Here is a 23904-nt window from a genome sequence, read left to right as displayed (position 1 = left end):
CTGATGAGTTCTGAAAGTAAAAGTCCCATTAGTTACTCTTACATATATCATCAACCACTCATTCACCTTTCACAGTAAACAGCTTGGTTAAAAAACAACTTTTGCAATACCCTTGAATGCAGGAGACAAATAGAGAAAATCAGATACACAAAACTAAGTAGCCTTCCCATTGTTTCCCAGTGAATCCTTTATAGATTTAGTCTCTGCTGTAAGACCTGAGTCAGAGGCCCTGAAAGAGACTGTACCAGAATTGCCGAAATTTTCATAATTGAGGCATCTCAAATTTTAGAAATTAATTTTAGTACTTTCTAACTGTGCATTTAACATTGTTTTGATAAAACATGTCCTGTCAAAAAAAAAAAAAAAAAAAACATGTCCTGTCAAAGCGCCATTATCTTCTTTTTTATTAGGACAATAATAAAATTACAGATTCATATAGATTTATGCTAGAACATAGAGTGAGGGCAGCCCCGGTGGCTCAGTGATTTAGCGCTGCCTTCTTCCCAGGGCCTGGTCCTGGAGACCTGGGATTGAGTCTCACATCGGGCTCTCCACATGGAGCCTTCTCTCTCTGCCTGTGTCTCTGGCTCTCTCTCTCTCTCTGTGTCTCTCATGAATAAATAAATAAAATCTTAAAAAAAAAAAAAAGAACATAGAGTGAATATTTTTCAGAAACATCTTGCATTTTTTAGACCTGAATTAAGTGTGATATTTTAAGAAATATTTTATATGAAATGTAATAGAAAGTAATACAGAAAAGATTCTCTGCTCTGTGTTTCAACAGTACTTTGAATATACATCACAGAATTTTTTCTAATGTTTTGCATTAGGTTAAACCATATGAAATTGCAGGTATTCATCATTTGGATCTACAAAAATGCAATTTTATGTGGTTTACCTTCTTGGTGGCATACGTATTTGATTTGCTCACCAATTTTTTTTAAAGATTTTTTAAATTTATTTATTCATAGAGACAGAAACAGAGAGAGAGAGGCAGAGGCACAGGCAGAGGGAGAAGCAGGCACCATACAGAGAGCCCGACGTGGGACTCGATCCTGGGTCTCCAGGATCACGCCCTGGGCTGCAGGCGGCGCTAAACCGCTGAGCCACCCGGGCTGCCCTTGCTCACCAATTTTAAGCAACGTGAAGATACAAAACTATACATGCATCATTTGCCTTTCTATTTCAAGAGCATAGCATGCAGGGCTGACAAATAGTAGACATGCAATAAATGGTTGTTACATTTAAACAAATAAATAAGCGAACTCTCTCAGAATTCAATACATTTAAAATAAATGGGTAAAGAAAGGAACGTTTTCCTACTTCCATGGGATGCAGCCCAGAGAAGGACAAATATCCCATTCAAAAGAAAGCCGGAGGGGTTGTTTTGTTTTGTTTTTATTTATAAGTTATGTTGACACAATGGCAAATATTTAGATGACTGGATATGTATTTTACTCTTCATGCATAAGTTTTGATGGGTAGACACAGTTTAAAACTGAAACATAATTATAGCTACAGAATTTCTATTCTTTTTACATACATTATATACCATTTCAGTCCTGCCAAATATTACTGCATCACAAATACATGGATCTCTGCAATTAAATAATTTTAATTTGTGGAATATATTATTAACTTCAAAAGGATAAATAAATGAACCATTTCTCTCATTGGAGCTAAAAAAAATTAGGATATAGTCATCTCTGGGAAAAATACAATACTATTTAGAGATTGTGGTTTAAGAAACTGGAAATTTCTCAGACTTTCCCCCACAATTTTATACTTGTAAAAATAACCTTATTGTCACATGCTTTTATTTTTTTAATATTTTATTTTACTATTTATTCATGAAAGACACACAGAGAGAGAGAGAGAGGCAGAGACACAAGCAGAGGGAGAAGCAGGCTCCCTGCAGGGAGCCCGACGTGGGACTTGATCCTGGGACTCCAGGATCACCCCTGGGCTGAAAGCCAGTGCTAAACTGCTGAGCCACCCAGGATCCCTATGTCACATGCTTTTAAAAAATGATACTCCTTGTATTATTTGTCTCCTGTTCATCTCTTGGATTCCCGGCTAGACAAAACCTACTTCTCCATAGGTTATAATACAGCTTGTTCATGGGAGGGAGGGCCCAGCCTGGTAGGGTTCAGTCCTGCAGGGTCAGGCCAAAAGAACGCCTCACACAAAATTCCTAGTTACAGAATTCTGGCACTGGAGAGAAGACATGGGAACTTTCAATTTTGTGGCACTGGGACATTCTAGGAACAACAAAAATGACCATTTCTGGGTCTTCTAATGTGTATATCCAAGTTATGTGCCATATTATATAATTCTCACAGGAACCCTGCAAGATAAATATTGCCATCCTCATCTCACAGATAAGTAAACTTGCTCAAAAAAGCAAGTTTGGCTAAATCTATGTGACTTAGCTAGAATCCAGATCCCATTCTCTGCAAAGGCCATTCTTCTTCCACTGTACTGTGCTGCCACTGTGACAGCCTTTCATTCCTCCAACAAATACTTATTAGTGTTTACTCTAGGCCTGATCTTTTTTTAAGATCTTATTTATTTATTTGAGAGAGAGAGAGAATGTGTGCAAGAGAGCACGAGTTGGGGGAGGGGCAGAGGGAGAAACAGACTTTGCTGGGCAGGGAGCCCCACATGGGGTGGTGACCTGAGCTGAAGGCAAACACTTAACCGACTGAGCCACCCAGATGCCCCTCTATGCCTAATCTTGTACTAGGCAGTGTGCTTTGGCCTCATGAAGCTTAGTTTAGGGGGACACAAACAAATAACTTCCCAAAATATACATTTTCTTGATAATGTGATAAAATATGAAGGGATAAATACATGATGTGATAAAATATATGATAAAATATGAAGAGAAACAAAACTTTGTTAAGGGTATGGCTGTTCTGTAAGTAAGCTGGTCCAAGAAGGCGTCTCTGAGGAGATACCGTTTGAGAAAAGACTTGGATGTACTGATTCTTTAAAAAAAAAAAAAATTATTTATTCATGAGACATGCAGAGAGATAGGCAGAGACAGGCAGAGGGAGAAGCAGGTTCCTCGCAGGGAGTCCCATGTGGGACTTGATCCCAGGACCCCAAGATCAGGACCTGAGCCAAAGGCAGACACTCAACCACTGAGCCACCCGGGTACCATGGGACAAAACATATTAAAATGTATTTGCCATTTTTCTGAAATTCAAATTTTACTGGGCATCCTGGTTTTTTTATGTACAGATTCTTGAGGGAATCATGGAACAGCAATAAGAAAAGCTAAAGATAGTACCTTGGAAATGCCTTGATGTGGCTCAGAACTGGGGCATTCCACCAAATGAATGCTTTCTGTTCAAACTGTTTTCTGTTAACTTACTTTGAATTCGATTATGTTCAACCGAATCACCTGAAGCCCACCAGGTTACTCCCTAGGAGCATCTTCCATGTACTGTGTTCACTTCCCAAGAGGAACACTTCCTGCGAGCAAAGTCACCTGAAGAGGTCAGGCCTCCCTCAAGTTTCTATCCATGCCTGGCATTTTGCCAGTTTAGTCACTGCCGATTGAGAATAACTCAACTTTCCATGGAATCTCTGTCTTCCAGAACCTGGATGGGCTCTAGGGTTCCCTTTTGCAGCTGCCTCTAGAAATCCAAGAAAGCAACATCAGGAGTGAGCTTGATCAAAACCTTCCATAGAGCAAGCAGTGAAGGAGGGTGCTGCCTTATACCAGGACTTTCATGCACTTACAGCAAGCTTCACATGCCTATAGTGCCTGAGGGCATGGCGGGTCAACTTTGCCCTCATGTTTTCTTGCTCAGTGAGGGCCCATGCTTTTGGGACAACAGAAAGACCAATTAAAATATGTCCATTCTCAACACTGTGATCTAGTGAAGGATAGTACTCCTACAGTGGTAAATGCCATGAGTGGTACATGGTCTAAAGAAGTATGGAAGAGCAAGAGATTGCTTTTAATTGGAGAGATGGAATAAGGTATGATGTAAAGTGTCTAGCAAACTCCGTGGCACTTAGCAAACACTCAATAAGTATTAGGTATTACTATTATCAGAAATGACTTCACATAGGGACCAGAATTTGAGGCAAAGTAGGTTTGCCAGAAAATTACAAGATGCACAGTTAAATATGCATTTCTGATAGCACTTTTTAGTATATGTATGTCCCAAAGATTGCATGGGACAAAACATATTAAAATGTATTTGCCGTTTTTCTGAAATTCAAATTTTACTGGGCATCCTGGTTTTTTGTTTGCTAGATCTGGCCAAGGACAGTTTTCATATGAAGATGAAAAGCAGAGAAAGTAGACTGGCATGTCCAAAGACATAGACACAGGAAAGAAATGGTATTTTTTCATGGCACTTTATGTTCCCTAATAGTTGTTAACACTCACTGAGTACTTCCTACGTGGCAATCACTGCTCTGAGGGCTTTACAAAGATCAACTCATTTGTTCTTCATAAAAACATGTAATTTGCCCCAAAGCACAGAGCTGGGAAACGGTGTAATTGAGATTATGAACATAAGATGTTTGGCTCCAGGGTCTACTGTCTTCATCATATTGGATAGAGGAAAAGAATCCATTCAAGGTAACTTATAGAAGGACTTCAGGGTCAGCCTATCACTACTGTCATTTTTTGAATATTTATTTATTTGTTTGTTTGTTTATTTATTTATTTATTTATTTATTTATTTATTTAAGAAGAGGGGGAGGGACAGCATAAGAGGGAGAAGCAGACTCCCTGCTGAGCAGTGAGCCAGAAGCAGGGCTCCATCCCAGGACCCTGAGATCATGACCTGAGCCGAAAGTAAGAGTCAGATGCTCAGCCACCTGAGCCACCCAGGTGCCCCCACCACAGTCATTTTTAAAAAGTCAGATCATCCAACCATAATTCCTACACAAAGTGAAATATTTGCCAAATCTCTGTTTGCAGTGGGCTACTGCTAGCCTGCCTCAGCCACTCTCCATATTGTCTCAAGTACTCCAAGTACTCGAGCAGGGGTACATCTTCCTATGTTTTCCTCTTGCATTTCTAAAGTCATCCTGTTCCTGGAATGTGAGGTTGTCCTGGAATTGCCCCAAGGTACCTTTGCAACAGCTTATCAAAAGCAAACAAGCATGGGGGAATTGAGCAAGAAATTCTGGGGCACCATCCTTAGAGAAGCAGCAAGGGTTGTAGAGCGCATGTTGACTGTCTAAACAGGACAAAGATAATGATTAATCAAACCTCCTTGCAGATTTAAAAAGGATAGGAACTAAGAGTGGAGGCAGTCTTCCTTTCTTTCAGCTGGAGTGCTCCTCAAGAGCGAGCTCCACCCTTAAAAAAGATGTTTTCTGCGAAGATCTTGTGCCTGGTCCTGAGTGTGGTGGGCACAGTCTGGGTATGGCCGCCTTTACTTTCTCTTCTTGCTTTCTCTCTGGTGTTCATTCTGCAAAACGCTTGCAGGTCTGAGTCAGTCTTAAGTTTGTCCTTGCACACTGTTGACTTTATAAGCTCTAGGCCATGGAGGCAAGTTCCTAGATGAGTCTGACACCTCAGGAGTAAGAGGGAGACTTAACTGGACCAATGAATAGAAATTCACAGGGGAAGCTTTGGTATCTGTAATTCAGCCTTACAACATTGTTTATTTGTTTTGAGGGAAGAAATCTTTGCCATCTTTGTTCCAATAAAGCCTTGGGATAGTTCATGCTAGCTAACAGAAAAAAAAGCATTCTTCTGATGAGAATTTTAAAAATCTAATGATTAATTTATTGCTAGTTGTCCATAATAAGCAGAACAGTGGTTTAATGTAGTTTTCTGAAAGGTTGTTTGTGGGTGTGGGTGTGTGTTTTTAAAGAAAAGCAAATTAGTTGTCTTTGAAAACATCTAAAACAATATTTTATTACATATTACATAGTCGGGAGACATTAATTGAGAAGGCAATATCCTTTTTGTGGGAAGGAATCTTTTAAAATAATTACTAAATATTGCTATAATTTCTAAAGTTTGACTCCAGAGACCTATAGAAGAGAAACTTCATTCAAGATGCTTTCGAAACCCTTAGATCTTATAAAAACATGATAAATATGTTTAAGAAACTCAATTACTTTCAGGATATGAATTATTCCAATTTTTTTCTTTCCCTTCACCACTCATAAATCCTACTATCAGAGCAAAAGAACTAAAGAGGTTTTCTAACCTAATATTCTTCCTTATAGTAAACTAATAAGTAAAAAATTTGGAAGACTAACATCATTTACTAACATGATATGTTGGATATCTCTCCCTTATTGACATAAGTATTGAATTTTGCCTATTTTTATTGTTGTGCCATTTTATTCTGAAGTATGTTTGAATTTATAATTTTATTTCTTAAAGATATTGTACTTGTTCCTTTAAATAAACTGTCCTTAATTGCTGATTTATTTATTATTATTATTTTTATTGTTAGGATACTTTAAAAAAATGAGACAGCAAATATTAGGTAATTATAAGAATAAACTAAAAAAAATTATAAGAATAAACTATTCAAGGGAGTACCTGGTTAGCTCAGTCGGTAGAGGATGTGACTCTTGATCTCTGGGTTGTGAGTTTGAGTCCCTACTGGGCATAGAGAGTACTTAAAAACAAACAAACAAAAAGAATAAACTATCCGAGATTAAAATAGTCATAGCAAAAATCCTTGGTATGTTAGTGATACAAAATAAAAATAGCTAAAACGTAAAACTTATCTTGATTTATTAGGATGTAAAGTCTAATTGGAAGATTTTTATGTCCTATTTCACTTCATAGGTCACAATAGAAATTTTTTTAAAAATCTGTATTTCTGATTAGAGGGTGCTCAAAAAAAGTTGTCAGTCCATTATTTTTCTTTCAGTCTACTCTTTTGCATTGCAAAAGGAAATTATTAAAATTTCCTTTATAATTCCTTTATATTAAAGGAATATTAAAATATTAAAATTCTTTTATAATTAAAATTATAATTATTAAAATTATAAAAGGACATTATTACATGAGCGGGTAACCTCAAAAGCATTTTCCAGTCCTTATTGGCCACATTTGTATCCTTGGTATGTTCTTGCTCAAATTACGGACCCATAAGACCGAAGTAGAAACTTGAAGTAGAGAGAAATTAAACTAAGGTAGTATAGGTTTGGTCCTACTAAAACAGAAATTATAGGAGAAAGAACTCTGAATTTTCCAAATACCCTTCCATCTCCAGACATTACTGAAAATGAAAAGGTAAATTTTAATTACTTTTGTTGATTCAAATATTTTCTCTTCTATAATAAATCCTTTAAGACACCTAGCTTCATTAAATGCTTGTTTCGTGTCCAACACAGTTAAAAAATGTCTATACCCTGTCTCCTTCAATTCATAAAACTCCATGAAGTAGGTATTTGGATTTTCAATCAAAATGTAAGAAAAATGAAGCTTGCAGAGGCCCCAGAGCTGCTGCTCTTAATCTCTGGGAGAACCCTCCCCTCCTTGGGATTTACAGGCTTGACAGTGTCTTCTCCTTATCTGCCTAATGCTGTTCTCTTTCGTGTGTATGAATGAATCCGTAAAGACCACAAATTCCAAAGAAGGTGAATTTATAGCCGAAGGAGGAGGTGTACGTGGCCCAAGAATTGTGGAAAGACAGCAATCTGCCTGCAAGGAGACAGACTGGCCCTTCTGTTCCGATGAAGACTGGGTGAGCAATGGGCATAGGGAGGGGGATAATCCTCCCCTGTGGTGCTAGAATTGTGCACAAACTGACCCAGAAAGTCACAGAAAACTTTTCCAACGGGTAATAATCTAATAACTCATTACATGCCAAATTAAAAAAGACAATTGGAAAGTAGCCTCACCATGAGAGCACTATTTAAATTACCTCCCAAACCCTGGGTCATTAGTGGGATTGATAGCTTGGATTTTAGTTGCATGTTCCAGCAAATGCCAGGAACCTGAGTATTATGGCTTCAAGATTTTGTGGAGCCTAATTTATGGTTAAGTGGACCTTCATTCCAGAATTTCTCTATGACTAGTTCTCTCAAACCACTTTTAAGTCAATAGATGATCAGAGGATGTTGGGGGAGGGCAATGGGAGCCACATGGAAACTTTTAAAATTGTACTGGATTCAAATAGAGGCTTTAATATAATTTTCCCCTTCCCTTCCAGAACTACAAATGCCCTTCTGGCTGCAGGATGAAAGGGTTAATCGATGAAGTCAATCAAGATTTTACAAACAGAATAAATAAGCTCAAAAACTCACTCTTTGACTATCAGAAGAACAATAAGGACTCTAGTTCATTGACAACGAATATAATGGAACTTGTGAGAGGGGATTTTGCCACTGCCAACAGTAAGTAGTAACATCTGGGCTTTGACTTTATAGCGCACAACAGAGAAACAACCAAGGCCCTAAATAAATACACTGTCTCCTTATGGCAACTTCCAATTGTATTCCAAAGTACTTAAGATAGAAACACATGCCTTCACGATACCCTGAATTTTAAGGAGGGGCTTGCTTTTTGTAAAAGGAACATTAAAAAGGTCAGTTTAGAATTAAAAACAGTCAGTTTAGAATTGTTTAAAGTCATGGAACTCCTGGGTGGCTCAGAGGTTGAGCATCTGCCTTTGGTTCAGGGTGTGATCTCAGGGTCCTGAGATCGAGTTCCACATCGGGCTCCCCGCAGGGAGCCTGCTTCTCCCTCTGCCTGTGTCTCTGCCTGTCTCTCTCTCTGTCTCCCAGGAATAAATAATCTTTTTTTAAAAAAAATTGTTTCAAGTCACAAAATTAAGTCTGAACTTTGTATTGAAGACTAGAATTTATGTGTGTTCTTTTTTAAGAGTATATACTGAAAATAAGATGAGCAAAGCCTTTTGAGTAGATCTTGTTTCTGTCTTATAGAGGATGGAGAAAACTGAGAGATCAAGGGACTTATTCGAAGACACAAAGCTATCATGTGATGAGGCTGGGAGTTCAGTTTACAAACTCCATCAGGCTGTTCATGTTTTGTTTTTTTCAATTTAAGATATAGAATCATGCTCTGTATTCCTCACAGAACTATGACTAAGTCTCATTAGGACTAGGAAACACTGGATTTGCTCTTGGAATGGGAAGCAAGTTTAGTGATGGCCTAGCTCCAGAAGCTTTGACTCTTTATACCTTTAGGGGACACTTGACTAATTTAAAATCAACAATGCAACAGCAATGGCAGGAGAGTGATCCTATTGACCTGAAAAAAGAAAATCTCAGGAACAATTTCAGATCTATAGGTAGGAGGGAAAACTCAGAAAATCCAAGACGATGTTTAAGTATGTTATCATATTATTTAGCAATATGTTTAAGGATATGATGGTTAAGGTTAAGGATATGATGAAATAGTTGAAATGCAATCACATTTAATCTCCTAATTATACCTTTAAAATTCCAAAGAAATTTCTTCCGCATTTATTTGGGTTACTAATTGCTAGTAGACAATCTTAACTGACGCTATGGATGACTAAAGAATATAACATTGTCCAAACATCAAATGCCTATTAGATTGGGAACTAACAAATAAAGTGTCCAGAGAACAAATTGTTATTAAAAGGGAAAGGATATTTATGAACAAATTTCCTTCTTTTGCTAGCTATTATAAGCAAATCACTTAGCTGTTCCTTCACTATCCATACTCCTTTTTTTTTTTCCAGATAATGATAATACATATAGCCAAGTGTCAGAAGATCTGAGAAGCAAAATTGAGATCCTGAGGCGCAAAGTCCTAGAACAAGTACAACACATCCACCTTCTACAGAAAAATGTCAGGGATCAGCTGGTAGATATGAAACGACTAGAGGTAAGCAAGTATGTGGCTGTGACATCAGATTTCCTTGTCTTTGAACAGCAGGGTAAAGGAAGGCGATAGTCATTCACTGAAGGCCTACTGTATGTAGAGCAAAGTGTTACATCCATTATGCACCTACAAAGCAGGTATTATTTCCCCCACTCTACAGATGAAGAAAAAAAAGCTCAGTGATATAAGTAAATTTTCCAAGGATACACAGTTAGTACATTTCTAAAGGAAATATTAGGTCCCCGCTTGTCTTGTTCCAAAGCCCTGACAAGGCCATGCCTCTGGACCTCTAGTCGTAGTCTCACTAAGGATCAATTCATCAGTGCTTCCTTTCAGAGGGAATAGCATCTTACTCTTGATCTATTTTAAGGCTAAGATGAATCCAAATAGCTCCTATTGCTTATCTGGCCTAACTTTACAAAACCTAATGTCTCTTCCACTGAGGGCATGACATACATGAAAAATAAGAGTATTGATTGGTAGGTCTCCAAGTCAGAGAAATGAACCCAGTTCAGTTCTGCTAAGAACTTAATAAGCATATATTTTTTAATTTATATCAACCTCTTTTCTATACCTTTCTCCCCTTCTCTCTAGGTGGACATTGATATTAAGATCCGATCTTGCCAAGGGTCATGCAGTAGGGCTTTAGAGCGTAGGACAGATCTAAAGTACTATGAAGATCAACAGAAGCAACTTGAACAAGTCATTGCCAAAGACTTACTTCCACCTAAAGACAGGCAATACTTACCACTGCTAAAAACGAGCCCAGCTCCAAATATGCTTCCTGGGGACTACAAGAGCCAGCTTCAGGAGGCCCCTCTGGAGTGGAAGGCACTCATGGAAATGAAGCAGATGAAAATGACTCTAGAGAGGCTTGATAGAGATGGGAATGCCCGAGGAGACACTCCATCTCATGGAACAGGATCAGTGCCTGAAAGCCCCAGGAACCCTGGGAGCTCCACCCCTGGAAGTGCTGGCACTTGGAACCCTGGCAGCACTGGACCTGGCAGTGCTGGTCCTTGGAGCTCTGGGAGCACCAGGCCTGGCAGCACTGGGCCTGGTAGTGCTGGTACTTGGAGCACCAGGCCTGGCAGCACTGGGCCTGGCAGTGCTGGTACTTGGAGCTCCGGGAGCACCGGGCCTGGCAGCACTGGACCAGGCAGTACCGGTACTTGGAGCTCCGGGAGCACCGGGCCTGGCAACACTGGACCAGGCAGTACCGGTACTTGGAGCTCCGGGAGCACCGGGCCTGGCAACACTGGACCGGGCAGTACTGGCACTTGGAGCTCCGGGAGCACCGGGCCTGGCAACACTGGACCGGGCAGTACTGGCACTTGGAGCTCTGGAAGTTCTGACTCCGAAAGCTTTAGGCCAGGTAGCGTAGGGCATGGGAACACCAGGCCTACCAACCCAGAGTGGGGGACATTTGAAGAGGTGTCAGGAAGTGTGACTCCAGGGTTAAAGAATGAGTTCCACACAGGTAAACTGGTCACTTCTAAAGGAGAGAAAGAGCTTCTTATTGGTAATGAGAAGGTCACCTCTGGTAGCACAACCACCACTCGTCACGCATGCTCTAAAACTGTTACTAAGACCGTTATAGGTCCAGATGGTCGCAAAGAAGTGACAAAAGAAGTGGTAAACTCCGAAGATGGTTCTGATTGTGGTGACTTATCCCATACTTTTGCTGGCAGCCTAGATGATCTCCATGCTAGGCACCCTGATCTAGAGCGTTTCTTTGGCACCTCAATTGTTAAAACACCTCCAGGTATACTTTTACCCTCGCGTAAAGAGTTTGAACATAAGACCCACATTATGGGCTCAGATTCTGACATATTCACAAACATAGGGACACCTGAGTTCCCTTCCAGTGGTAAAACTTCAAGTCACAGCAAACAATTTGTGACCAGTAGTACGACTTACAACAGAGGAGACTCCGCATTTGAAAGCAAGAGCTATAAAGGGGCAGGTGAGGCCGGAACGGAAGCAGAACGTGAAATCTTCAGAGGAGAATATAGCATCAAAAGAGGCCATGCTAAAGCTCGCCCTGCCAGAGGTATCCGCACTTCTCCTTTGGGGAAGCCTTCCCTGACCCCCTAGACTAAGTTCTCTATTCTTGCAATGCCTCCCATGGCACCTTGAACCTCTTTCCTAGCCCTCTATGACACTTTATAGAAATTACACCTTTTGTTTGTTTGTGTTTGGGGACTAGACTGTAAGTTCCATGAGGGCAAGGGTTTTGTCTATCATGTGTATTCCTAAATGCCCAACAGTGCAGAGAGTCATCACTCAATAAATGCATGTCAAATGAATGAATGAATCCCTCCGAAATTCCATTTCAAGTTTGTCTAACCAAATTCTTTCGCTATTCAAAATGTGTGCTCTTGCAACTGTCACCCAATTCATTAATCGTATTTTTAGTGTGTGTCTCAGTTGACATTGAGATCAGGTTAAAAACAAGTTATATTACGACCAAATGATGCCTAGATATCTTTGGTGGTTACTTGCTGTTATCAGTACCGGCAAGTAAAATTTCAAATCCATTGGAGAAAATCCCCTTTGCAATTTATAGGTATAAATGTCACTCACTTGCATGAGTTTCATCCCAGTGTAAGTGTGTCCTTTCCCCATGGAGAGAAGGAAGGAAGGAAGGAAGGAAGGAAGGAAGGAAGGAAGGAAGGAAGGAAGGAAAAGAAAGCCAGTATCTTCCTGTCTTCATTTAATCTGGGCCATGCCTATCTTTGTAAAGTTAAATGAGAATAAGTTCTTCCAACCAGCTTAATTTTTTTTTTAGACTGTGATGATGTCCTCCAAACACATCCTTCAGGTGCCCAAAGTGGTATTTTCAATATCAAGCTACCGGGATCCAGTAAGCTTTTTTCTGTTTATTGTGATCAAGAGACCAGTCTGGGAGGATGGCTTTTGATCCAGCAGAGAATGGATGGATCACTGAATTTTAACCGGACCTGGCAAGACTACAAGAGAGGTTTCGGCAGCCTGGATGACAAGGGGGAAGGCGAGTTCTGGCTAGGCAATGAACACCTCCACTTACTAACCCTGAGGGCCTCTGTCCTTCGGGTTGAATTAGAGGACTGGGCTGGGAACCAGGCTTATGCGGAATATCACCTGAGGGTAGGCTCTGAGGCAGAGGGCTATGCCCTGCAGGTCTCCTCCTACGAGGGCACAGCAGGGGATGCTCTGGTGGAGGGTTCTGCAGAGGAAGGAACAGAGTATACCTCTCACGCGGGCATGCAGTTCAGCACGTACGACAGGGATGCAGACCAGTGGGAAGAGAACTGTGCAGAAGTCTACGGAGGAGGCTGGTGGTACAACAGCTGCCAAGCGGCCAATCTCAATGGCATCTACTACCCTGGGGGCTCCTATGATCCAAGGAACAACAGTCCTTATGAGATTGAAAATGGAGTGGTCTGGGTCCCCTTCAGAGGTGCAGATTATTCCCTCAGGGCTGTTCGCATGAAAATCAGGCCCCTGGAGACCAGGTAGGAGTGGAAGTGAGAGTAATCTTTTTTCTTTGTTTAGGGAGGTGAAGAAAAAAAAATGGGGAAGATAAAGTAGTTAAGATTCTTTACAATCCACTAAAAAAATTCACAGGTGCTATTTTATTATTTCTTGTACTGTATCTAAATGTAACTGAGACATATTACTGCTTTAAAGAATAAAGTTATGTGAGCTTTTTTATCTTGAAAGGAACTCTGGGTTTTCAAGTTTCTCTAAGGATACACCAAGGAACACCAGGAAGAAGAAACTCGATGGATGCTCCTCTCTTTAACCCTTTTTTTTTAAAAAAATTTTTTATTTATGATAGTCACACACACAGAGAGAGAGAGAGAGGCAGAGACACAGGCAGAGGGAGAAGCAGGCTCCATGCACCGGGAGCCTGATATGGGAATCGATCCAGGGTCTCCCAGATCTGGCCCTGGGCCAAAGGCAGGCGCCAAACCGCTGCGCCACCCAGGGATCCCCTAACCCTTAAGGGTGTTCTTTTGAGCCCTCCTCTCCTCACACCACTCGAAGTCATAGGGCCACTGTAAAGAAAAAAGTTATTGCATCCATTTTGTTTAAATGGGTTGAAACCAATATTTTAAGTGACAAATCACTGAATTGAACAATAGCTGGCCTTGGTAGAGGGACTTAGAGACTACGAAATACATCCATCACTTCTGTTAGCAAGCAAGTCCAGGAAGGCAGGAGAAGCATTCTTTCCTAATAGAAACAGAGATCTATTCTTTATGCTTTTCGTGAAGACCATAATGCACATTTAATTTTTTCCCCAGAGGCTAACAAGTCTCTTTCAAAAACACATGGCATGAAAAAAAAATGCATTTAAAATCCCTTAAACGTTTATAAGTATTCAAAAACCACTACTACTGTTAATGAATTCATAAATTCAGTGTATTTACACTGGTCAGTATTTTATTTGATGTATGTTGCATTTTTGACCTTGGCAGCCTTGGCTCCTGCCCCCTCATTTTAAACTTATATTCTTTCTAGAGGACTACTTGCCATTTGCATTTGAAAATGTATTAAAATACTCCAAGCACACTGGGCTCCGGTACATTGCTCTCCTTTGCATAGTCTTTATTCCAGTTTAACTACATCCTTTATCCTAGAAAAGGAAGAAAGAAGGAAAGAAATAAGGAAGCAAGCAGGCAATCTAAGGATAGGGGCCAGAGCCTGGGGAGCAGATGGACGATGGACATAAGGGCTTGCAAATGAGTCACATAGGAAACCCCAGCATTCTTGCAATCCTTATGTGCAATGAAAAATCCTTAAAATAAATACACCTCCAAATCTCTGAATAATTGGATAAGAACTTCTTTAGAATTAAAAAAAGTTTCATTTATTTCAGACCTGGGAATTCCATGTTGATCCTATGCCTGCCTCATTTATTCACACATATGCCTCCACGGAATTTGAGTTGGCAGCAGGAAGTATTTTTTTTATTTTCCGGAGTGTCGCACTATTACGGACAGTCGGGTCCCCAAATGAAAGTGACTCTGAATGTGAAAGGCCATTCGTTTCTCATTTATTTTGAAGACTTTGAGTTTATTGGCAAAGAATGGGTAACCTCTTTTAATCTAATAAACAAAAGCCAATATTCACAGAATTGTGATCATTAGAGATATACTTTAGTTGTGAGAAAAGACACCAGATATCTGTTTTCCATCTTACCTTTAACCTATCGCTCCATTTCCCTTATTCCTGAAATTAAATATTAATGTAGCTTCTCTCTCATTCACAATGGAAGCCAACTTTAACTTGGTTTTCACTTGGTTACCACTCTCTTGAAATTTCTCTTTTTAAAGTCAACGGGAACTTCATAGTTTTGGGGGGTTTGTTTGTTGTTTTAAAGATCTTATTTATTTATTCATGAGACACACAGAGAGAGGCAGAGACATAGGCAGAGGGAGAAGCAGGCTCCCTGTGGGGAGCCCTTTGGGGGACTCAGTTGGAGGATCCTGGGATGATGATCCCAGCCAATGGCAGCTGCTCAACCGCTGAGCCACCCAGGCAACCAGAACTTCATAGTTCTAAAATTAATGCCCTACACTCAAGCTGCCCTGTGTGTGACATCTTTTAAACATCTGCTGCTTTTGTTCCCACCCTACCTCTTCAATCTGCATTTTTCTCTTGGTTTTTGGTGTACCATTCTCATTTGTCTCATGGTCTTTTTGACCAGCAATTCCTTCTTAACCCACTCCTTAAATGTAGGAGTTTCTCCTTACAGTAACATTAGTGCTCATTTTAATCAGTTGGGATTAGGTTTAATGCATGTGGTTTAAATAAGACAGAAACTTCTTTCTTGTTCACAAAAAAGTGTATAGTAATATCTCCCCTTTGTGTCTTCAGGAAGCCATCATCCTAATTAAAGGGTTTCATCTTCAAGTTTACCTCATGTCCTGTCAAACACCATGTTCTGTGGCAATCTGGAAGATAGAGGGAAGACAGAGGGAAATGGAGTATCTTCTCTCTTTTAAGGAACTTTTCAAAATGTTCCATGCAGCACTTTTACTTATGTCGTACCAGCCACGGCTTAGTCACATGGACATACCTAGTTTCAGGAGAGGCTGAGACACCTTAACAATACAAGACTACTACAAGGCTATCCTAATTTTAATTAGGATTCTATTAAAAAGGAGAATACCTGTTGAGGTAGGCAATTAGCAGTCTTAACCAGACCATCCCTTCTTGCTCTGTAAGTGAAATATTTTCTCTTTGGTTGATTTGACAATCACCATAGCTTCCATCAGGAGGTTGGTGGTGACCTAATTTAAAACTTTGGTCCTGGCCCCTGCGTGCTGGGAAAGGGCTAGGCCCGCACCTCATGGACCCCGTGGAGGCCCCAGCCCCCTTCCAAACCCCCTGCTCCCTGATGCCACTGCTGCCTCAATAAATCTGCTCATTTGCAAAAAAAAAAAAAAAAAAAAAAAGTTGGTGCTCAGTGGTTGAGCACCTGCCTTTGACTCTGGTCCTGATCCCAGGGTCATGGGGTCGACTCCTACATTGGGCTCCCCACAGGGGGCTGCTTTTCTCTCTACCTGTGTCTCTGCCTCTCTCTGTGTCTCTCATTAATAAACAAACAAATAAAATCTTAAAAAAAAAAAATGTCTCACCTACCCCAGGATTCTACAGATGAGTCTTTAAACAATTTCTTCAAATATCTTTATTGTTTTATTCTTTTGCCTTTAAATATTTAATTAACCTAGAATTTATTTTAATATGTTATGAAGAACGTGTACTTTTGTTTTCTTCTCGATGGATAGCCAGTTTTGCTGGGACCAGCAAGTAAAGTATTCTTTGCTGGTGGAATAAAAATGCCAATTTTGTCAAATAAAACAAATCTATACATAAACTCTCTCCTGTGCTTACATCACTTTGCTCATCTTTAAAGTACAGCTTTTCAGTGAACTAGTCTCCCTCTTACTCCCACCCCCCACTTTTTTTTTAGGCCAAACATTTTTTTTCCTTTCAGTTTGTACTTCTTTTGTTTGTTCTAGGGGCTTCAGAAAGGTCTTTCTTAATTTTTAATTAGCTGCTTTTTTAGGCGTGAGTCATCTTTCTTTTTCCTACAACTCTGACCTCATGTGGAATAAGTGAGTCATCTTTTAATTATTAATTTTCAAGTATTTAATTACATAATATCCTTTTTTTTTTACTAATTACATGCTTTTATATATATTTTTAAGATTGTATTTATTTATTTGAGAAAGAGAGAGCAAGAGCGAGCCAGCAGGAGTGGGGTGACAAGCAGAGGGAGAAGCAGGCTCCCCTGCTGAGCAAGGACCCCCACATGGGGCTCCATCCCAGGAGCCCGGGATCATGACCTGAGCCAAACAAAGGTAGATGCCCAACACTGAGCCACCCAGGTGCCCCTTCTTATTTCATGCTTTTAGAAACAAATTCTACTTGTTAAATATTAATATTGTCCTCACTCACAGGTTCTTGTTTTTGTGTGTATTTACCTATATATCTTTACCTGTCCTTCTGTTTAGAAGCCTTCCCTAAAATAATAGATGAATTCTGAAATTCAAATTTATTTTAAATTTACTTTTTGTTTTATTGTAGTCTCCCATTTAACTGTTTTTCCTGTTGTTCTTTCACTTCTAAACTGCATTTCTTAATTAATTTAGAAGGTGTTGTTATAAATAATGAACTTTTAAAAAACTGCTTCTATTTTACATTTTCCTTTAACATTTTTTGTTTGTTTGTTTTTTCTTTCCTGAACTTCTGCTGACTTCCTCATGATGCTTTTCTCCTCTGACCCCATGCCTTCTTCCTCTGCGAGCTTTATTTAGGTTATACATTTCAACAGAACCCCTAGGTGAATGAATAAATAGATAAATGAAGGAGTAAAATGGACATGAACCTGAAGGTTTTGCCAGGAAAGCACATGGATTTTAGATATTCCTTCCAGTGAGGAAAATGCTGAATTTGGGATTTTGATCCTGAGTAAGGAATGGAATAAATGTCCAACTGTGTTTTAATTTTACATCTAGATGATGGGTCTCCGGCAGTTAGCCTGTAGCTGTCCTTCATGTTTCCTTCAGCACGCTATGGTACGTGAAGAAGATGGATTAATTAATTGCTCTTTTCTTAATTGCAATTACTGTGTTTTATTTCTACCATTTCACACAAGGTCTGGTACAAAGTAATGACCCAATAAAATGTTTGTGAATTAACGAATCGACGTGTTAAATGGAACTGTAAAGGTCATCCGTTGCAGCTCCCTCCTACTAAATGCACAAATCCCTTCTATTTCTGTTGATGTCATATTTAATCTTTTATTAAAAGAGATTATTCACATTTTGGTTCATGTGTTCTGTTTACGTATTTGCTTTCAGATTCTGGAAACCCTTTAGAATAAAGTGTTACATTTCCAGGAAAATTTTTTAGAATATTTTTGATCAGTGGTTACTAGAGTTTCTTTAAAGGTAAGAACATTTTATAAATTGATTTATCTAGTGAGAAAATAGCAGCTTAGGGTGGTTAAATAATGTGATGATAAGGAGCACACCTGGGGATGAGGCTCACAACAGTATTCTTATAGGCTCAAACCCTATACGTTCCACACATCATTTATTATGAGTTCTCGGATGAAGATACTATAGTTTTAGATAAATGTAAGAATACAGTTGACCCTCGAACAACACAGGTTTGGACTAAGTAGATCCACTTATACACAGATATTTTACAGTACTGTAAATATATTTTCTTTTTGTTATGATTATCTTCATAATACTTTCTTCAGCTTATTTTATGATAATAATAGTGTATAACACACATACCAAATATGTGCTAATTGACTGTTTATGTTATTGTTAAGGCTTTTGGTTAGCAGTAGGCTATTAGTAATTAAGTTTTGGCGGAGTCGAAAGTTAAACTTGGATTTTCTATTGTGTGGGAATCTGAGCTCCTTATCTCTGTATTGTTCAAGAGTCAACTGTATTACACATACCATTTAATTGTAATTATTTTCCCAGTGTTATTGTTGCCCTAATTACACTCTGTCATGGGTTCTCCTTTCATCCAATAAAATACATTTTCAATATAGTTAGTAGACATTAGGGAGGTAGCTGGTGAATCAGAACAAGACCCATCCAGGTAACTTCACTAACCTCAAGTCATATCTAGAAAAGCCTGAAAGAAAATGACACTATATTAATGTAAGTACATGTGGAAGGTGAGAATCATAAGCTAAATATTTTTTATACTTGCGTAAAGTAGTACAACATTTACTATTTGCTATAACAGCTTGAGAAGTAACAAAATTCAGATTTGGGTAGTGATGGATATTATAAAAGTTGCCTGTAGGTAACAAAATTTTCACAGAAACCATTTTGGGGATATATATTTTATCTATTTGCTCATTATTAGTTCATCTATATCCTCTTTTTAATTGAACTTCAAGTACTTTGTAAATCTCATTTATGGAGAAAAACCCTGAATTAATTGTGGGTGGGGATGGCAAGGGCCTTAAACATCACAGAAGGCAGTACTATGGTGAGGGATTTGTACCTGGGGAAGAGAATGTCCTCCATTTCCACATAGTAAAAGCAACACTTCCCAACCATAGAGGCAAGAAAATTTAAGTTAACATTCCAGGTTTAAGCTAAGAAATACTCAGTTACTAGACAATGGTCTCCCTATTCATCACCTCATTGCTGAAGGTGCTACGTGCTTGTTGCAACATAGCATTCTGAAAAATATTTGCTAAATCCACCTTTGATTCTGTCTACAATAGGTCTATGACCTCAAGGTTGCAGGCCTGCATAAGCTCTTACAAAACTACTTAAAAGTATCTCCTTTGGAGAGATAAAGCAAGTGTAGCAAACAATTGGTGAATCTAGGTGAAGGACATAGAGGTATTCATTAAACTATTCTGGCAATTTCTCTGTAAGACCAGAATTTTTCAAAATAAAAAATTGTTGAGAAAATGAATATAATTCAGTCAAAAAAACGAAATAAAAAACTTATCACCTAGTGGTCACAGCTTGGCTGGGAGGAGAGAAAGGGTATAATGGTTAATATTGATTCCAGTCAAGACTATTTGCATAAGCATATGAGTCTTTGAGTCTAACTATTTAGGAAATAAAATATTTGAATAAATGGAGGGTAATATCCTATTCGTGATTGCTATCCTACACATGTAAAAAATGGTTAAGAATTCATATAAAAGATTATTTTAAAAAAGATTATTTATGCTGATAGAAAATTAGCATTAGGGTAAAGATATGAAAAGTAACTCTCAAAAGAAGATAGACAAATGGTCATTAAACATTTTAAAAATCTCTTACTCTCACTGGTAATTAAGATATTAAAATTAAAGCAATTGTTAAGATTTTAATTACAGTATTCAGCATTATTGAAGGAGAAGAAAAATAAAACAAACACCTGTAATTCTATCTGCCAAAGGTAAATTGATACCATTTTTCTTGAGAGTTATTGGGCAATATATCTATTTTAAAACCTTCAGAACACCAATCCCTTTATTTCCTCCAGATATTCTGCTTCTAAAAATTTACTCTGGAAAAAGTAGATAACAATATATATTATATGTAATACCAATTATATACATATAGAAAGTTTATGTAGAAGGATGCTAATTTCCGTATTTTCTTTATTAGAAAAAGTTCAGAAAAATCTAAATTTTAAGTGACAGGGACTTGCTTAAAAATTAGAGTATAGTCACATGATGGAAAATTGTAGAGCCATTAAAAAGAATTTCCAGAAAATAACATTAAAGAAAAACATTAAACATATTGAGTAACATGGAACATTTTCCATGACACAATGTGAAAAATTCAAATGCTAAAACATGTACAGAATCACATGAAAAACATAAACTAGGGCAGTAACTGTCTTCCTGTTAGTTATAAGCGGTTCTACTTTTCCTATATTTCCCAAAATGTCTGCAAATAATGTGTACTACTTCAATAACTTAAAGCCCCAATTAATGTTAAAATAAACAGAAATAATTCTGTTTGCTAGTTTAGCTGTAATTATGCACCAACATATTGTGCCTTAGTGCTGAGTTGAGCAACAGTAAAAGTTCAAGCAGGGAGCATCAAGCCACGTGGCCCAGTTGTGGGGTGGGGGTGGAATTCAGAAATCAATTTCACCTCAACAAACAGTAGGTAGCATTTTTAAGTTGTTTCTACACTGAAAAAAACGAAGAGTTCAACCGTGAGAATCACTTGAGTTGAGAGATCACAGAGCAGAAACAATGGTTCCAGCTTTTGGAGACTGTGCTGTTTAAACCAAAGTCAAGTTTTATTTTTTATTTTTTTATTTTTATTTTTATTTTCCAAGTCAAGTTTTAAACATAGGTGGTGGCCACCTATGAAATCAATCATTTTGAATATGATCACTTGCCCTAAATATTGCCTCGTGGTCACCATTTGAGTGAAAGAAAGGCTCCATGGGAAGGATGGGAGTCTCAGGTAAATGCAGATGTCAGTTATTCTAAAATCTAGTCAGGGATCAGAGTCTCTTGGAGACATTTATTTAAAAATGCAGATTCTGAGCCTTTTTCCATTTTGAGTCTCTGATGTAATAAACCTGGTTTGATACCAGGATATCCATATTGTAAATAAGCTCTGCAGGTTTAGATGGTCAGGGTACATGATGCCTGGTGTGTAATGGTCAAACAACATCAGCTAAGCTACTGCAGTTGGTGGTGTGTCCCATCACCTACATTTTCTGGTCCATGTGGAAAAATCTGTGTTCAGTTTACAAGATTTTAATTACAGCATTCAGCATTATTGAGGGAGAAGAAAAATAAACACCTGTAATTCTGTCTGCCAAAGGTAAATTGTTACCATTTTTCTTGAGAGTTATTTGGCAATATATATATTTTAAAACCTTCAGAACATCAACACTGGTGTTGGTTTTCCAACATTGGTTAGCTGTTTTCTTTTTTTACTTTTGGTTTTTTAAGATTTTATTTATTTATTCATGAGAGACACAGAGAGGGAGGCAGAGACATAGTCAGAGGGAGAAGCAGGCTGTGAGACTTGATCCCAGGACCCCTGGGATCATGACCTGAGCCAAAGGCAGACGCTCAACCTCTGAGACCCAGGCATCCCTACTTTCCTTAGTTCCTAAATGCAGAGGAACTGGAAATTTACATCCCAAGTACATATATCTTCCTAGCTTTTTTACATACTTTGTCTTTTTTTTTTCAAGATTTTATTTATTTATTCATGAGAGACACAGAGACAGAGGCAAAGACTCAGGCAGAGGGAAAAGCAGGCTCCCCTCAGGGACCCCAGTGGGCTACTAGATCTCAGGACCCAGGATGACCCCCTGGGCCGAAGGCAGATGCTCAACCATGGAGCCCCCCAGGCGTCCCATCACTCTTAGTCCTAGAATAAAATATGTTATGGTTCTCCTGCTGCAGTGTGGGATTAATAATTCCCAACTAATCTTTTTATTATCTTCATAAAAGTCACGAGTTAATCTTTTCTGAAACTGTTTTATGTATCCTAATTCTACTTTTATATTGTATTCAAATTTGTGATGCTTGAAAGGACAAAATCAGATACATAGCATTTCTTACCAAATGATAACTTAAGAAGGCTTACTTCTTTCTAGATAGACTTAGATATTACACGTCATCCAGGTATGGTCTCTGTGTTCCTGCTATTTGCACATTAACTAAGAATTGACTATCAGCTTGTCTACTTTAACTGTTTTTTTGTTGTTTTCTGTGGCTTTCCCTGAAGCTTATTAGATCTTCTGTGAGTTCCTAAGGGTTTGAGCAAAGGTCTAAGGGATAATTCCTTCGGATTGGGCTCCTGCCACCTTCCCATCCTTGATCCAGTGGGCTTTTGCTATACTTGGTCTTGCTGTAAAAGTTCTATTTTTAACTATTTTCAGTATTAAGTTTCTGTGACTTCATTGGAAAATGGGTTCTATACAGAAGAAGGAGGGGAGCTATCCCAGACCTTGATAATCATTGGATTTAGTCATCCAATATTTATGAATTTATAAAAATCATGTTTTCTGACAGGCTGATGATTCTGGAATCAAAGGTGTGTAGGAGTTCACCATTAGTAAAGGAGAAAGGTATGTAAAACATAAAAAATGGAGTTAAAGTGAGGCTTAAAAATGAATAATAATTTGTCAGATAGCATTGGGGGAAAGAGGCTATTAAAATGGAAGCATCATATAAAAGGGCCTGACATTCTCTAGGATGGTGGAAAATTCACTGTGACAAGAACATAGATGTGTAGTGAAGGGGGCAGGAGACGGTGCTGGGACCAAGTAGCAAATCATTTTCACTCCTGGTCAAGGAATTTGTATTATAGCATTTAGATTAACAAAAGCTACATTAAGCAGGAGGTAACTTGGTCAGAATGTCCTGTTTTTAGGACCATATATGTGATGGTAGAGTAACAGAGTATAGGTAAAGGTGAGACAGAGTTTATGGGAAGGAAAACAGGTAAAAGTTGAAGTTAGATTTGATGAGGAATGAAGACAGTGACAGCATTTCTATGATAGAAATTAATAGCCTCTGCCTAGATGCAAAGGTAAGTGGACGAGCTTCAAGTAAGTTTCCATGAAAATCAGTGGCAGTGATGCTGCATTGGGGAAGGAGAATCTAGGGGTATGGGGTTGCCCAGGGCAGGTGGAGTCAAATGATGGAAGAATGGAAGATAAAGGAAGTATTGAATTGATATACTTATTTCTTGGGGAGAAGTTGCAAGAAAAGAAAGCCTATTTTTACTTTAGTTCTGATGTTACCACGTGAAAAACAAAGATCTAATTGAGGTCAACAGGCCTAAATTCCAGGGACAATAGGCAACATCTGTTTCCTACCCCACTATTCCTCCCAAAATACAAATGATGAAGACCGGACCCTGGTTGTCCTACTGGGATGTCTGATCCCAAAATCTTGCAAAATGGCAGTGTAGTGGTTTTTCCATGGTACAGAGCGAGATTTTGAATCTTCCTATGTTCAATGACAGTTTGTTATCTATTTAAAGTTGTGATTGTTTCTGTTTTCTTACAAGTTCAAAGCCTAACTCATTGGTCATGTGGATTGCAAAATAAGAATACATTAA

The 23904-nt window shown here is 38.7% G+C and overlaps 1 protein-coding gene across 1 annotated transcript; it reads left to right on the top strand.

Annotated features, from left to right (window-relative positions):
* Nucleotides 1–5237: 5237 nt before the first annotated feature.
* FGA (fibrinogen alpha chain) lies at nucleotides 5238–13524 on the top strand. Its single transcript, XM_072773721.1, has 6 exons — nucleotides 5238–5396; nucleotides 7566–7691; nucleotides 8160–8343; nucleotides 9678–9823; nucleotides 10415–11873; nucleotides 12612–13524. The coding sequence occupies exons 1-6, from the start codon at nucleotides 5343–5345 to the stop codon at nucleotides 13319–13321; spliced, it is 2679 nt and encodes an 892-aa protein (XP_072629822.1). The 5' UTR covers nucleotides 5238–5342; the 3' UTR covers nucleotides 13322–13524.
* The last annotated feature ends 10380 nt before the right edge of the window (nucleotides 13525–23904 follow it).

This window comes from Canis lupus, chromosome 13, assembly GCF_048164855.1.
Source record: "Canis lupus baileyi chromosome 13, mCanLup2.hap1, whole genome shotgun sequence".
NCBI lineage: Eukaryota > Metazoa > Chordata > Mammalia > Carnivora > Canidae > Canis > Canis lupus.
The sequence above is the reverse complement of the archived record's forward strand: the minus strand, read 5'-3'. Positions and strand labels throughout refer to the sequence as shown.